The sequence below is a fragment of the Hemiscyllium ocellatum genome, chromosome 13, assembly GCF_020745735.1.
Source record: "Hemiscyllium ocellatum isolate sHemOce1 chromosome 13, sHemOce1.pat.X.cur, whole genome shotgun sequence".
In the NCBI taxonomy this organism is placed as follows: Eukaryota; Metazoa; Chordata; class Chondrichthyes; order Orectolobiformes; family Hemiscylliidae; genus Hemiscyllium; species Hemiscyllium ocellatum.
The window spans coordinates 76,304,686-76,322,151 of NC_083413.1; the positions used below are offsets into that span (position 1 = coordinate 76,304,686).

The window sequence follows — 17,466 nt, forward strand, 5'->3', positions numbered from 1 at the left end:
CAGAACCAAAGACTCAGACAATGGTTCCAACTCCATTAGCACCCCCTGCCGATGCTGCTGGCCTCTCAGTTGGGCTTCTCTGCAGTTATGGTGTGTGAGCAGCAGGAGGTGTTGTTTCTGGTCATCTCAGTCCTCATTTGGGGTCTAATCTAAGGCAGCGCCAGTTCTGACGTGGGTGACCACTCCTCTAAAGTGTGAGAAATAACTGGTGGCAAAAGTGCCGTGAACAAATCCTATCCGACCCCCGGATCAATAAGCATTTCCGTATTTATTGTTATCTCTTTGCTAGGATCAATTTAACCCTTCAGCAGTGGCTGTGTGCTGACTTTGCTTCCATGAATGATTTTCTGGAAGGCAGGGAAACCTGTGTGTTACTGTTACTCAAATTAACCGAGTAACGTCTGATAGTGAGAAACCCGACTCACCCAAGGAGGGCTGCCCACATACACCCTGACACCCTCCAATGCCTGCATACACCCTAGCACACTCCCATGCCCACATACATCCTGACACACTCTCATGCCCACATACATCCTGACATGCTCACTTGCCCACATACACCCAACACACTCACATTAAATACAAAACCCCACAGACTTCAGCTGGCTTCCCATGCTCTGGCTTTGTTATGTTTTACTCCTCCTCTGCCAGATTTACAGACCCTTCACCTAACCCTTGCTCCCTGCACCCCACACCCCGCAATGCGACGTGTATTGTTTTTACTGGTTATGTTCGAACATATTATTTCAGTGAGTACAGCCAACTGAGATAACTGATCTCCCTAGATGGCTGGTCTGTGATGCAGTGTGATACAAACAGTGTGGTTTCAGTTCCCGCATTACCATGAAGGACTAAGCTTCTCGCGCTCTCACCTTGTCTGAGGTGTAGTGATCCTCAGGTTAAACCATCGCCAGTCCTCTCTCACACTCTCTCTCTAACAAGAGAACAGCCCTATGATCTGGTAGGACATTACTTTCAGTGCCTTGTATAATTCAGCAAACCTACCCCATCCCCACCTACTTTTCCACTTCATTCACTTTTTGGGGCAGTACAGTGGCTCAGTGGTTAGCACTGCTACCTCAGAGCACCAGGGACCCCGGTTCAATTCCCACCTCGGGCGACTGTCTGTGGGGAGTTTGCACATTCTTCCAGTGTCTGCGTGGGTGTGCTCCGGTTAGGTGATTGGCCATGCTAAATTGCCCATAGTGTTTGGTGCATTAGTTAGGGGGAATGGGTCTGGGTGGGTTGCTGTTCGGAGGGTCGGTGTGGACTTGTTGGGCCGAATGGGCTGTTTCCACACTGTAGGGAATTTAATCTAATCTAAATCAAATTAAAGGCAATGATCCATTTGCCTTCTCTATTACCCGCCGAACTAGCATTTTCTAATGACCGTGATCAAGGACTCACGACTCCTTCTCTTCCTTGTGACCTACCTCAGGTCTTTCTCTATTTAATAATATTCAGCTCCTCAATTTTGCTAGCCAAGGTGCATCACCTCAAAATTTCCCTCATATCCCATCTGCCAGGTTTTTGCCCCACTTGTTTATCCCTCTTTGCACTCTTTGTGTCATCCACACTATTTGCCTTCTCACCTAATATTTAAGCCATCTGCAATCTTGACTATAGTGCATTCAGTTCCTTTATCCAAGTCATTAACAATGTATTGGAAATAAATGTGACCCCAGCACTGATTCTTATGGCATGCCACTAGATACGGATTGCTGTCCTGAAAATACTTGCTTCTCCCTATTCTTCTGTCTTCTATTAGTTAGCCAATCCTCTATCCAAGCTTAATATATTACCCCAACGCCATGGGATCTTAGCTTTACTCAGGAAGCCTGTTTCATAGGAGACAGCAAGAATGAGTAGGTTCAAATGCAATTTCAACATAATATTCTGGGATGCAACATATGAATAATTTGAGACATGAGATATGAAAGCATGCTGGCCTTCGTAGCGTGAGGATTTGAGAATTGGAGATTTCTTGCTGCAGTTATACAGGCCACACCTTGAGTATTGTGTGCAGTTTTGGCCTACTAGCCTGAGGAAAGACATTCTTGCTTTTGAGAGAGACCAGTGAAGTTCGATCATCAGACTGATTCCCGGGGTAGAGAAAGTGAGGACTGCAGATGCTGGACATCAGAGTTAAAAGTGTGGCATCTGAGGAGCTGGAGACATTGAATCAGCCATGATCATATTAAATTCAAGGGCCAAAGGGCCTACTCCTGCACCTATTTTCTAAGTTTCTCCATGGTAACATGTCGTAAACTCAGGAGAAACAGTAAGTTGTTTCAGTAACACTGTAACAGTAACACCAAGTTAAGCTCAGTGAATGAACCTCTGGTTCTGAAAGCTCTGGAGTTTTCCCACCAAGTAGCTGACTTTGTTGTAAATGGATAGTACAGAGAGTGATGGCTGTGAGTATTCAGTGATTTTAAAAATAGCTGTAACATTGGACTCTCAGGATGGTCAAAGGAAACAAGGTAGCTTTTTCTTCACCTTTCCTATTCTAGTTCCTCTGCAAACTTAGCTGCTTCTGACAGTGTAAGAAATATCAATGAAAAGACCAAAAGCTTCTCACAACGGGATAGCCTGGAACAGGTGATGTTATGCCAAACATATGGGAATTTTATTCTAATAACATGTACAGAGGATGCCATTCCCCATCATTTGAACAGAGACTTCTATTCCAAACTGTGTATGTTAGAGGCAGCCGCTCCTTAAGTCTAGGTGATGTCTGTTTTGAGAATAGCAGTCCATGCATGTCCATTTTTCCAGAGAAGCAGCACCAATGCATATAGCAGTTTTACTGTGAATAGCAGTCTCATTTCGATACTTTCTGATTAGCCTCCTCAGAGATGTTGTTATATACCTCTAGAGCAGGTGGGACACGATCCCGGACCTCCTGGTCCAGAGGCAGAGACACTACTCCTCCACCTCAAGGACCCTTAGCAGCCTGCGTTGGTATTATAGAGAATAACAGACCCGGTGTTAATTACAGTGAATAACAGCCCCGGATAGCTTAAGAGTAGGTAACAGACACTATACATATTGCACTGGATAGCAGCACTTGTATATGTTAAAGAGAATGATATTCTCTATAAAGAGAATGATTTATATTGCAGACAGTAGCTGATGTTGTGTAATTGATATAGTATAAAAACTGCACAGATGTTCCTGTGTCTTTATGGCTGTCTGTGATACTGAATGAATTGTACTTGTTTATGAGGCTTGGTTTTGCCGTGTCCACTGAAGAAAACCAGTTGGAACAATGCAGTTGGATTTGGTCCTAATTGGAAGATTCCGTTCCATGACATTTCTTGATGCTTTTACCAAAGGTGGGCCCACTGTCGCCCCAAGTGTCTGTCGGCCAAGTCCATGTCAGAACGGGGGCAAATGCAAAGAGAATGATGACGACGATGATGGCTACCTCTGTGACTGCCCTGAAGGATTTACCGGCCGTAACTGTGAGAATGGTATGTGTGAGCGTTTTACTGTCCTCAGATGTACTGTGAGAAGTCTGAGCTGGACTTCAGTAGATCTGTACTTTCAGCTGTTCACACAGCTCGTAGAGTATCAGCTGTTCTCAATGGATTTATGTTAAGCAACCCTATGAATCTGCAATTGGACCCAACTGTTGTATAGAAAAAGCAATAGTGCAACTTTATTGAGCTGGTGGGAATGTGAATATGTTTTTCAATCAACTCTGAAGTCAGGAAGAGCTGGCCTGTCTCCTTTGTCTTATACATTTTGCTGAGACTAACAGCATGGATGCAGCTCTAAGAAGGCAATGATTCCAGATAGTGGAGGCAACGGGGTCAAACCCTCCCTGTGCATGGACAATATCACCATCTTAGCTCAAATCTAGTGGGGACTCACTGACGGGGGCCATGTGTCAGGGAGACATAATGGCTCAGTGGTTAGCACTGCTGCCTCATAGCAGCAGGGATCTGGGTTTGATCCCACCTTCAGGCAACTGTCTGTGCAGAGTTTGCACATTCTCCCTGTGTCTGCTTGGGTTTCCTTTGGGTGCTCTGGTTTCCTCCCACAGTCCAACGATGTTGCAGGTTAGGTGGATTGGCCATGGGAAATTCAGGGTGACAATGATTGGGTGGGACACTCTTTGAAGGGTTGGTGTAAACTTGGTGGACCGAATGGCAGTGCCACTGGGAGAGGTGAGCGCTGCTGAGGCAGTACAGTGACTGGGAGGGCACCTTCAAGTGGAGATGTATATTAAAATTAAACAAACAATAATAAGAGGGGAATCCGTTGGACCTCTTGGGGAGGGTGTGGAAATCCCTCAGTGTTGATTGTTGGGGCTGCACTTGTTGCCTGCTCAACCCTCTTCAGGTCTTGGAACCTCTTGGCCTAGCGACCACACTGCTGCAAAGAGCCCAACTCCTCCTCTGAGCGCACCTCATCCTCCGCAGCCAGCAGGAGGCAGCTTCCCCACTGGGGTTAAACTCCAAACAGCCAGAAGTCCAACTCCACCCCCCCCCCCTTGATGGAGACCAGTCAAACACACATTCCACTCTTGGGTTGGAATTGCCCAACAGTAGAAATGCATCTGTTCATATGTACTCCTTGTTACTTTCCTAGTTCCCTCACTCCAACAAAAAAAAAGCAGATGAGAAATTCAGTTCTTGCTGTTCATTCCATGATGTGAAGGATGGGTGTGGCCAATTCACTGGGGAACTGACTGTGTCACCTGACTCTTGAGGACATTTTGCATGAAACAAAAAAAAAACCACCGTTTCACCAGAAGTCGATCAGGCCACGGTCTGCACTTAGCGTCCTGCACTGTTACTGAAAGGATTTGTCTTCCTTTGCCCACAGAGGTGCTCCAGCCCTGTAATGCCCACCATCAATGCCCACATGGTGCTTCCTGCACTGAATATGGAGGGACCTACCGTTGTATCTGCCCACAAGGACCCAGTGGGAAAGATTGTGAGTTGTGTATTCATCCATTTCACACTTGGACACATGCACCCAGACATTAGTCTGTAATAAACCACAGGGTCAGAGAGGAGTAACAAACGGTTGGGTTAATCTCAGTTGTATTGAGCACTGGGATGAGATGTTAATGAGTAGCAGTGTGAGGCGCTGGATTAGTGTCAGCAGACATGAGATAAATCACAGTTCATTTCCACACTCATGACCTCTACCACCTTGAAGAATGGGGACACCAAGCATAAGCGACTACCCCTCCAAGCCACACACCATACTGACCTGGGAACTGTATTGTTATGCCTTCACTGTCACTGGGTCACAGTCCAAAAGCTCACTCACTAACAATACTTTGGGTGCAGTGACATCCCAAGTGATTGAACAAGGCCAGTAATCACCTCATCAAGCGCAATTAGGGATGAGGAGAAATGCTAGTCTTTCATTTACCTATAAATCACCACATTAGTCTGGTGTAGAGACTATTTGGCCCATCGTGCCTACTATCTGAAAGTACTGAGTGCTATTTACTTAGTGCCATTCTCCTACTTCATCCCCATGATTGTGCACATTCTTCCTGTTCAATTAACAATCTAATTCACTGTTGAATGCCTCATTTGGACCTGCCTCACTACACCGTCAGGCAGAGCATTCTAACCACTCACTGTACAAAAAGATTTTGTTCTTATATTGACTTTGCATCTTTTTGCTAATTGCTTTAACCCGGTGGAGTCTGGGTTCTAACATGTTCAGAAGTGAGAACATGTTCTCCCTATTTACTCCATTCAGACCCCACGTAATTTGAATACCTCAGTCATATCTTATATAAACCCTCTCTTTTTCAAGGAAAACAAGGATAACATCTCCAAAGTGAAGTGTCTCATCCCTGGAGCCATTTTCATCAAGTCATAGAGTCGTACGGCATGGAAACAGACCCTTTGGTCCAACCAGTCCATGCCAAACTGAATCTCAAATGAAACTAGTCGCATTTATCCATTTCTGGCCCATATCCCTCCAAACCTTTCCTATCCAAATGTCTTTTTAGATGGTATAATTGTACTCCTAACCACCACTTCCCCACATTCTCTGTGTAAAAACCTTTGCTTCTTGTATATTTAAAAATCATTCTCCTGTCACCTTAAAAATGTGTCCAACGTCTTGAAATTCCCCATCCCAGAGAAAAGGCAACTATTATTAACTCTATCCATGCCCCTCATTGTTTTATAAACTTAGTTAAGGTTGCCTCTCAATCTCCAACACTCCAGTGAAAAGAATCCAGCCTTTCTTTATAACTCAACCCTTATATACCCAACAACGTCCTGGTAAATCTCTTCTGAACCCTCATGATGCTCCCCTGCACTTGACCATTGGCTTCACATCCTTCCGAAAGTGCGGTGCTGAGACTGGACATAATGTTCCAGCTGATTCTGGACCAGTATTTTATACAGATTAAAGGTTACCTTCTTGCCTGTGTCTCAATAAATGAAGTCACGGGTTCTGTATGCTTTATTAACTGCTCTTTCTACATGGCATGTTGCAGTTGTATAAGACTCTGGTGCGGCCGCATCTGGAGTATTGTGTGCAGTTTTGGTCGCCATACTATAGGAGGGATGTGGAGGCACTGGAATGGGTGCAGAGGAGGATTACCAGGATGTTGCCTGGTATGGTAGGAAGATCGTATGAGGAAACGCTGAGGCACTTGAGGCTGTTTTCATTGGAGAAAAGAAGGTTTAGGGGTGACTTGATAGAGGTGTACAAGATGATTAGGGGTTTAGATAGGGTTGACCATGAGAACCTTTTTCCACGTATGGAGTCAGCTATTACGAGGGGGCATAGCTTTACATTAAGGGGTGGTAGGTATAGAACAGACGTTAGGGGTAGATTCTTTACTCAGCAAGTCGTGAGTTCATGGAATGCCCAGCCAGTAGCAGTGGTGGACTCTCCCTCTTTATGGGCATTTAAACAGGCATTGGATAGACATATGGAGGATAGTTGGCCAGTGTAGGTTAGGTGGGCTTGGATCAGCACAACATTGAGGGCCAAAGGGCCTGTACTGCGCTGTATTTTTCTATGTTCTATGTCTATCAACTTCAATGACTTCATGACATTTGGACCTGGGACACTTTGATCCTACATCCCCTTTGAAGCTGTACTTTTTCTTATATCATAGAACATAGAAAAAGTACAGCACAGAACAGCCCCTTCAGCCCAGGATGTTGTGCCGATGATTATTTTAAATCTAAAATAAAATAGCCTAACCTACGCACCCTTCAATTCACTGCTGTCCATGTGCATGTCTAGCAGTCGCTTAAATGTCCCTAATGACTCAGCTTCCACCATCACCGCTGGCAATGCATTCCATACATTCACAACTCTCTTATCGTCAATCCTTATGCTTCCTACCTTGAATTGCTCCACATCCACCTTCTGCTGTCCAGCCATTCCACTAGGTTGTCCACGCCCTTTGGAAGTTTTAAGCAATCCTTCTCATGTTTCACATTGCTCACAAGAATGGATAAGCTGTGTCGAATATTGAAATTGTGCACCAGTGTTTAGGTCATTAAAATATAACAGGAAAAGCAGGAATCCAGTGGGGAAGTGCATTACATATGTTCCCCCAGCCCAAAAATATTCCTGCTCTCTACTGTCTTCCTGTTGCTGACTTAATGAAATGGGCTTAGTAAGTGACCTCATTGAAAAGACACACATAGGTAGCAATCATAATATGATTGAATTCCATGTTCAATTTGAGGGAGAGAAGAGTGGATTGAGGACTAGTGTCTTAAATAAAGGCAATTACGACGGCTTGAGAACAGAGCTGACTCGATTGAACTGGGAAACGAGGTAAAGGGATAGATTGTTAGAGATTCAATGGCAGATATTTAAGCAGATGTTTCAGAATACCTAGAATTAAAGTGAGAAAGGAAGATTTTAGGAAAGGGAAGCACCACCCAGGCTAACTAAGGATGTTAAAGATATACTAAACAAAGAAAAAGCATATGAAGGTAAGTGGCAGGTCAGAAGAGTGGGCAGAATATGCAGAACAGCAAAGAATTATGAAAAGATGAATAAGGAGGGAGTAATTACAGTATGAGTGAAAACTAGCTGAAAATATATAACCAGATAGTAAGAGCTTCTATAGATATTTAAAAAGAAAAAGAATGCATGAAATGAGCATTGGCCTTCTGGAAATGGAGACTGAAAAATAAATAATGGAAAATAAGGACACCTTTTTATTCTAGAGGATATAAACAAAATCCCAGAAATAATTGTGAATCAGAACCTGAAAGAGATTAGGACCATCCAATAGTTACAATCATTGGGGAAAGAGTATTGAGAAATTTATTAGAACTCAAATCTGACAAATCTCCTGGTGCAGAGGAACTTCACAGTTGGATAGTAGACAAAGTGGCTGCTGAGATAGTGGGTGAATTAATGTATAGTTTCCAACATTTCCTAGATTCTGGAAAAATCCCATCAGATTAGAAAATTGTGAATGTGACTTCTCTAGTCAAGAAAGGAGAGGGACAGAAAACAAGAAATGTACATGCTGATTAACCTAACATCTGTCGCAGGGAAATTGCTAGAACCTATTATTACAGGGTTAATAGTAGGACACTTAGAAGATCTTAAGGTATCAGGCAAAGTCACCATGGTTTGGTGAAAGGTAAATCATATTCAACTGATTTACTAGCATTCATAGAGAAAGTGAGAAGCAAAATAAATACAGGGAACCAGTGAATGTACTATATTTGGAGTTGAGAACAATGAAAGGTGATATCATTGAACTATATAAGACTGTGTGGAGATTTGATGGGTTGATGTGGAAAAGATGTTTTCCCTTGTGGGAGAGAATAGAACTAGGGAACACACTCTGAAAATAAGAGCTCTCAAACTTAAGACTGAAATACAGGGAAACATTTTCTCTTGGAAGCTTGTGAATCTTCTGAAATGAAAATAGCATCTGTGGAGGAAATCAGAGTTAACGTTTTGGATTCAGTGACACTTCCTCAGAATTTTCAGAATCTCTTCAGCAGAGAGTGGTGGAAATAGGGTCATTAACTATTTTTAAGGCAGAGGTAGATAGATTGTTGACTAGTGATGGATTCAAAGGTTATCGGGGGTAGGGAGTAGGGTGGAATGGCTAGTTCACATATCTAACTAACTTTAGGTTTAAACCAAAGCAGCTTTGTGATAAGCTTGTGAAAAAACAATATACAGCATAGAGATTCTTATGAATTGTCACCAGCAGTAATAGTTCCTTCTTTTCTGAATATTATTTTGTCTGAGTGCAGTTGAATGATGAGCAGCCCAGCGCTGCCTCAGCCTGGTTCCAATTCTTTCTCATGCCTGGACTAAGACATTCCACACCATGGAGTGACGCCATGCTGTCTCAATTGTGGGATTGCGGAACAGAGAATTGTTTACAGGACGGGGATCCATTTCATGGGAGGAATGTGGAACAACAGAGGGGTTATGTAACATAGCAAGGCAGATTTATTCCAAATCAGAAATGCAGAAAATACTGGAGAAACTCAACAAATCAGACAGCATCTACAGAGAGAGGAAATATGCTACCATTTTGAGCTCAACCTGACCTTCGTTCTCTCATGTTGTCCCCACAGCAACGTCCACAGACCCAGTCTGGTAGCCATGTCCTTTAGGACTCAGACAGCTTGGTCCCCAGTGATGCCTCCAAACCACTCTTGGTGTTGGACATTGAAGTCCCCTCTGTGCTCCCTCCAAGTGGGTCTCTCCATGAAGAGTACTGATTCATCAGCGAGGAGTGGGGCAGGGGAAGGCTAGGGATCTGGATGAGTGGCTTGCTCAGTCATTTCAGTCGGCAGTCCAGAGTCAACCACGTTGCAATGATCTGGGATCACATGGATGTAAGGCTGGGCAAGGATGGCAGATTTCCTTTTTTTAAAGAACAATTTTTTTCAGTTTCTCCTCCCTTCCATTTCATGATTTACAGCTATTTCTTGAATGTTACTTTTATCCTTCATTGTGAAGACCGATGCAAAATACTTGTTCAATTTATTTGTTATCCCTTTATTCTCTCACTATCCCTTTATTCTCAATTTCTATTAGATGACCTCCACTCACTTTATCAATTTTTTTACTTCTTACGTATCTATCACAACTCTCATTATCTGTTTCCAGTTAGTTTTCTATTGTACTGTGATGTTTTTCTTAATAATCTTTTTGTTTCCCTTTGCTTTTTTTGTCCATTCTTCTGATCTGCCATCTATCTTTTTAGCAAGTAAATGCTTTTTCTTTAAGTTGAGTACTACCTTCAACATTTGTGGCTAACCACTGATGTTGTGTCCTCACTTTTGGAATTTCTATTTCTTATTAGAATGTATCTATTCTGTGTGTTCTAAAATATTTCCTTAAATGTCTGCCACTGCCTCCCTATTAATCAATCTCCTGAACTAATTTGCCAGTTCACTTTGGTTAGCTCTGCTTTCATGGCCTTGTAACAACCACATATTTGCACCGTCACTCAGACGACCTTTGACTCCTGTGACATTGCTCTTCTTGACTGCGCTTCTGTCTCCACTGTTCTGTGGTTGGATCGCTCATTCCTGCCTATGTTACTTCTAAACTTGACTATTCCAATTCAATCATGACAGTTCTCCCACATTCTACCTGCTTATACTTAAATGGTCTGATATCTTGGACTGCATCGCAGTCCACTAACTTACATTGGGTCCTGATAAATCAACACCATGATTTTAAAGGTATCATCTATGTTTTGAGCACCCTCCATGCACTTGGCCTGTCCAATCTCTGTAATCTCCTGCAGTCCCACTACCCTCTGGGATATCCATACTCCACTTATAATGGTCTTCGGAGCATTTGCAATTTTAAATGCGCCATCATTGCTGGCCCCACCTTCAGCTATCTAGCCCCAAAATTCCATGAATTCCTTCCGTGCACTTCTCTAACTCACCTCCCTCTCTCACCGCACTTCTTAAAACTTACTTCCAAGCTCTTATTTTGTCTCCCTAATGTAACTTGATTTCCAGTGCAGTGCCATACTAATGTCAAATGCTGTAGGGTGTTCTATTGCATTAAAAGTGCCACTTAAATGCAACCTGTTGTTATTGGCCTCCAGCCATTACTTCAGGAGAAGATGGGGAGAAACTCCAGAAAAGGCAACCACAGCTACATGGGGTCTCTGAGAAAGCAGATGGAATTCTCTGGTTTTTAAATCAGCATATTAAGTGGAGTGTAACCTAGGAGGAGATACTTCTAAGTTCCAACTTTTTGAAAAGTACAGATTCTTGTATTCAAGACAGTAAGCGATGGGTGATGGAGCAGTGTCACCGGGGCGGGGTGGGGGGTGGGGGGTGGAAATAGATATTGCCTATCACAACATTAAGCAGTCTGAGTGGAAGAGGAATGTATCAAAACTTGACTACTGTCACAGACGTATTGCAACAGAAAAAGTTCGGAGGTCTCACAATAATTTTATTGCATTATAATAAGTAGTGTGTTTGGAGACTCCTGAAAACGCTACAGTAGGAATTCACATAACACTGCCAGTATATCCCCCTGGTGGTAATGCAAAGCATCACACTACAAATTGTCAATGCTACCAGCTTCCCAACTCACAACGCTGCAACTTGAATGGAAATTTGCCGCTTGTTCTGCGAGAAATGCATACAGTGTCTTTCGTGACCTCAGCTATTCCAAATAACATCACAACCACTGAGGTAGTTTTGAAGGTAAACAGTGTTGTCATGTAGAAAAAGACACACACACACACACACACACACACACACACACACACACACCAAGCTCCCACAAGCAGTAGCATGATAATAACAAGATAATAATATATTATTATTAAGCTGGTTGAAGGATAAATACTAAGCAGGCAACACTGCAGCTCTTCGGCATTCGATCTTATATTCATGTAAAAGGTAAAGTTGCCATAGTTTTACCAAACCAGAGGGGTTGCTCATCCAATAGGGAGTGATGACTGGTGGTTGTTTAGCCTGAGGGTCACCATGCCTCAGCTGGGGGGAGGGGTTGAGTAGGCAATCCTTCATGGTAACCTCAGCCAGTGTGGGAATTGAACCTACATGACTGGTGTCACTCTGCATCACAAACCAGCCACCAAGCCAACTGCGAGAACAGAAAGGGCCTCAGTTTAGCATCTCCTTCCAAAAGACACTACTTTCTACAGTACAGAACTACCTCATTACTACACAGAAGTGTCATTCTCAATTACGAATCAGACTGGGATATGAATTCACAGCCTGCTGACCAAGAGGTGAGAGTGTTGCTCTACCATAGTCGATGACTATTTCCCAAGTGTACTGTAAAGTTTATATGTCTGTATTTACATTCCAAACAACTGGCTACATGGCATGACCAACTGTACAGACCATCAAATTATTTTATGAATAAAGTATATTTTTGAAATAAAAAAAACTGGCTACATATTATGTGACTGAAGTGCAAAGTTTGAACCATTTCCATCTATTGCTGCAACACATTCTAATTGGAGAAACCACTAACACACCCCATTTTGATAACTAGGGAAGTCGAGATGGTTTTAAACTAAACAATGGGGGGAAGGGATTAAATATGGAAACCTGATGGTACATCAAAGAGTAGAGACACGGTAAGAGAAGAAAATAGTTATATAGGAAAAGAGAGTCAGAGAGTGGGAGAGCAAAAAAGAAAGTGTGCATTATTCATTGTAAGTAAACAAGTTGACAACACACATTGAAGTTAACAAATATGCTCTGGTAGCTGTTACGAAGACATGGCTTTAGAATGATGAGGATTGAGTCCTGAATATTGAGGGGTATATGACATTCAAGAAAACTGGGGAGGCAGTGGCCTAGTGGTGTTATCAGTGGACTCTTAACCCAGAGACCTAGGTAATGGTCTGGGGACCCGGGTTCAAATCCCACCACAGCAGATCGTGGAATTTGAATCAATAACTATCTGGAATTAAGAGTGTGTGATGACCAAGAGTCCATTGTCCAATTGTTGGATAAACCCATCTGGTTCACTAATGCCCTTTATAGAAGGACATTGCTGGCCTATATGTGACTCCAAACCCACAACAAGTTGGTTGACTCTTAACTGCCCTCTGGGTAATTGGGGATGGGCAGTAAATACTGGCCTGACCAAAGATGTCCCTGTCTTTGCGAATGAATTTTTTTTCAAAATAGGAAGCCAGATAATGATGGAGTAGTAATGCTGTTATTTGTGGACAGCATTTGTGAAACAGTTAGAGGTTACCTGGTTCCTGAGATCAGAAAGTGTCATTGATTTGAGTGGTGTAAAGACCATAACTTAGATTTTCTTTATATTTGATTGTGGGCTGTCATTGGAAAAGGACAGCTTTAAAATCAAAGATTCTGGAAGGAATTGCTGCACTTTTAAAATAAAGTTACTGGTGCATTGTGACCTTAGTTTGTACTGTCCCTTTGTAAGGGGAGATTCGGTGTGTGCGAAGTGAGATTCAGCCAGCAACAGATTGCTGACTTAGTATTATGTAATGTGACAAGATTGATTAATGACCTCTGAGTTAAGGCACCCAGAAGTAGCAGCACAATTCCACAATATGGTGGAATTTTATACCCAATTTGAAAGTAGGAAATTTGGGTCTAAGACTAGTGTGTGAAATGTAAATAAATGCATGAAAGCTGTGAGAGCTGAAAGGAGCTTGTATACTCAACAGGTGGATAGATCAATAGACACACAGTAGCAGACATTTAAAGTGATATTTTAGAAAACTCAGAATAAACATATCAATATTATCAAGACACATTCTTAAAGGATGACCTACTATCATGGTTAGTTTAGAAATTATGGAAAGCACCAGTCTTCAGGAAAAAGCATACAACTGCAGAAAGATGAGTGGCAAGTCAAATGATTGGTCGGAATATAAAGCGCAGCAGAGAATGACCAAATGGTTAATTAGGAGGAAAAAGTTAAATTGTTTCTACAGGGATTTAAAAAGGAAAAGAATATGTAAAGAATGGGGAATGAAAAGGAGATAATAAGCAAAGGGTGGATGAAAAAGACAAATATCTTGTTTCTATCTTCACTGTTTGGAAAACAAAATAAAGCATTCCAGTAATGGGGAGGTGGGATGGAAAGAGAAATGTTGTGCAATTTCAATCATGAGGAAAGTGGTACAAAGCAAATAGATGGAGCTAGTGTCCAGGTCAAAGTGGATCTCATCCTAGGGTCTTAAAAGAAGCGGCTAATGAGATAGTGGATGTGTTGGTGTTTATTTTCCCATTTTCCCTGGATTAAGAAAAGGTTCAATTGGATTGAAAAGTAACTTTTCCATTCATGGAGAGCTGGAGGCAGAAAACAGGAAGCTATAGGGCAGACCGCTTGATGCCTGTCCCCTGAGGAAAGTGTTACAGTTGGCCATTAAAGAGACCATGGAAAGGGAAACTTGAAAAATTCAGGTCATTGGGAAGGGGCAACGTGGTTTTGTCAAAGGTAAATCATATTTAACCAAGTTATTAAAGTTCTTTGAAGGAATAAACTATGTTGTGGATAATGGAAAGCCTGTGAATGTAGTATGAGTGCATTTCCAGGAGGCATTTGATAAGATGCCCCATCAGTGTTATTGTGGAAAATAAGCACTCATGGTGTTTATCTATAATGATGAAACATCAACTGGCTGGAAGCAAACCGAGTATGCATAGATTGGTCTTTGACTGATTTATAGAGTCATAGAAATGTACAGCATGGAAACAGACCCTTCAGTCCAACCCGTCCATGCCGACCAGATATCCCAACCCAATCTAGTCCTACCTGCCAGCACCCGGCCCATATTCTGATGAGAGGAGTCTCAAAGGTGTTGGGCTTGGTCCTCAATTTTGTGCTTCAGTGACTTAGATTGGCCGAGCGAAGGAGTGGTACCAGAATTCACAGACAGGTTGGGGAAACTATGCTGCGAAAGAGAGATAAAGAATTTGCAGTCAGGTGACTGGGTGACTGGGCAGAAATCAGGCAGATAGAGTACAATGTGAGAAAATGAGAAGTAGTTCATCTTGGACAGGAGAATTTTTTAAAAAGTCAAATGTTACTTAAATGGAGAATAACTACAGAATTCCAAGGGGCAGAGGGGTTTGGGTGTTCTGGTACACTATTCACAAGAAGTGGAGGACAGGTACAGCACGTAATTAAGAAGGCTAATGGGAGCTGTCCTTTATTACAAGAGGAATTGAACATAAAGGTATGGGTGTTATGCTTCAGTTACACAGGGCATTGGTGAAGCCACCTCTCTCATACTATGCAGTTTTGGTGTCCTTATTTGAGGAAGGATGTGAATGCATTGGCTTGCATGTTCAGAAGATTGATACCTGCGATGGAGTGAATGTCTTTAAGGATATGGTTAGATGGGCCAGACCTGTTTCCATTGGAGTTTAGACAAGTGAGGAGTGAATTCATTGACGTGTATAAGATTCTGAATGGTCTTAAGATGATGTGGAGGAAGGGATGTCTCCTGTTGTGGGTGAGTCCAGAGCTTGGCACACTGAAATAAAATTAGCAAGTGCTCTTTCAGGACAGAGATGAAGAGTATTTTTCTCTCTCTCAGAAGATTGTGTGACTTTGGCACACTTTGTCTCAGAAGTGGGTGGAGGCAGAATCATTGAATATTTTTTTCAGGCAGAAGTGCATAAACCCTTCAGACAATAAAATCAATGATTTTCAAGTGTAGATGGGAATGTGAAATTGAAAACACAAACAGGTCAGCCATAATCCTATTGAGTGATGAAACGGACTGTAAAGCCAATTAGCCTGCTTCTACTGCGATTTTATTTTATATTGACACTCCATCATGCATTCCATAAATGTTCATCTTGATATCAACATTGGGTTGAGATAGGTGTCACTAAAATCTCTTCCTTGCTTCCAGTGATGCCATCCCCATGTGACTCTGACCCCTGTCAGAGAGGAGGGACTTGCAATGAACAAGATGGCTCCTATACCTGTCAGTGTCCACCGGGCTTCAGCGGGCAACGCTGTGAGAAAGGTCTGTTTTTAACTCATTTTTTCATCTCTTCCAGAAGCTACAAGCATAGTCTGTGGTCTATTGACACTCTCACATTCAACATAAACTGTTCCTTCTGTAATGACACAGAGTCATACAGTCAAACCAAATCAGCCTTCCTACCTCTGTATTCCCAACACAGAAAAATTAAAACCTTGAAATTTCTCAAAGTTTACCCCAGTGGATCCTAGCCAGACTATTAAATAGCCAGACTCTGCGAATAGTCAATTCTCAACACTTCTTTGTAGTTTAAACAAAAGATTTCATAACTGATTAACAATGCAGTAACTTTAGCAAGGAAAAATTAAACCACAAAGTAATCTAATTGATAACTTTATTTAATCCAAAAACATTTGTTTTCAGCCCTATTCACAAAAACGGCTGTCAGATAAACAAACACATTTAGGGGATAAACAAAAGAAAACAATTAAACAGTCCAGATTGCTTGTGGTTGTCACAATGCATACATGATTGTTTCTTGGAAGATGATGATCGGAGCCACCTTTTCCTATAAAGGCAGAGACACTCATAACTTAGTTTCTGTTCTCTGAACCTCCGATAGTTCACAACGGAAGGTATGCAGAAAGCTTGCAAATTTTCATGCTAGAGCTTGAGCAAGCAAACTCCTCCTCCACAGAAAACACAATCCAAAACCTAATTGGAACTCTGGCCTCTCCATACCAGACTGACCATTTCCCAATCACCATACAACATTGGCCATCTACTTGAGAAGCTATCCTGCACTTGCTGGAATCACTTCCAGGTAACTGACCTCCTTAATGGCCAATATCTGCGATCTGCTCTCCCCTAGTGTTAAGGAATCTGGGGAAACTTTTGATTAAGGTCCAAGCTGCAATTAATTTCCAGATCTGGCCTCACAACCAAACGGCAGTGTGTTTTTTTTTCTGTTTTGTTTTAATACAAGCTGCCTACAGTCCAAAGGTCTTTTTCAGTTCACAGTTCTCGGTTCTCAGCTCCAAACCAAAATTGATCAAATATTAAAATAAAACAATGAAAAATCAGCAAAAGTTTTAACACTTCAGTTCAGCTCTTAGGAGGAGAAAGTGAGAACTGCAGATGCTGGAGATCAGAGCTGAAAATGTGTTGCTGGAAAAGCGCAGCAGGTCAGGCAGCATCCAAACAACAGGAGAATCGACGTTTCGGGCATGAGCCCTTCTTCCTTTCCTGAAGAAGGGCTCATGCCCGAAATGTCGATTCTCCTGCTCTTTGGATGCTGCCTAACCTGCTGCGCTTTTCCAGCAACACGTTTTAAGTTCAACTCTTAGCCTTGTACAGACTACGATTCCCAATGTCCAATTTATTGACCGGTTTTTTATCCAAATCGACCTTTGCAGCGTTGTTCTTAAAATTCCGAGCAGGCACAGCCTGGAACTGATTGCAGTTCAGCTCTGAATTAATAACAGTGCAGCAAGAATAAATAGGCAACCAAAATGTAACCTTTCAGTTTTATCCTC

The 17,466-nt window shown here is 42.3% G+C and overlaps 1 protein-coding gene across 3 annotated transcripts in view; it reads left to right on the plus strand.

Moving 5' to 3' along the window:
* sned1 (sushi, nidogen and EGF-like domains 1) overlaps positions 1-17,466 on the plus strand; it is a 250,937-nt gene that overhangs the window by 180,222 nt on the left and 53,249 nt on the right. For 2 of the 3 annotated variants that reach the window (XM_060834967.1, XM_060834966.1), the window contains exons 10-12: positions 3,339-3,476; positions 4,837-4,947; positions 15,857-15,973. In XM_060834967.1, coding sequence (XP_060690950.1) covers positions 3,339-3,476; positions 4,837-4,947; positions 15,857-15,973 — 366 coding nt within the window. The remainder of the gene's footprint in view (positions 1-3,338; positions 3,477-4,836; positions 4,948-15,856; positions 15,974-17,466) is intronic. The other variant, XM_060834968.1, reaches the window with a different exon arrangement.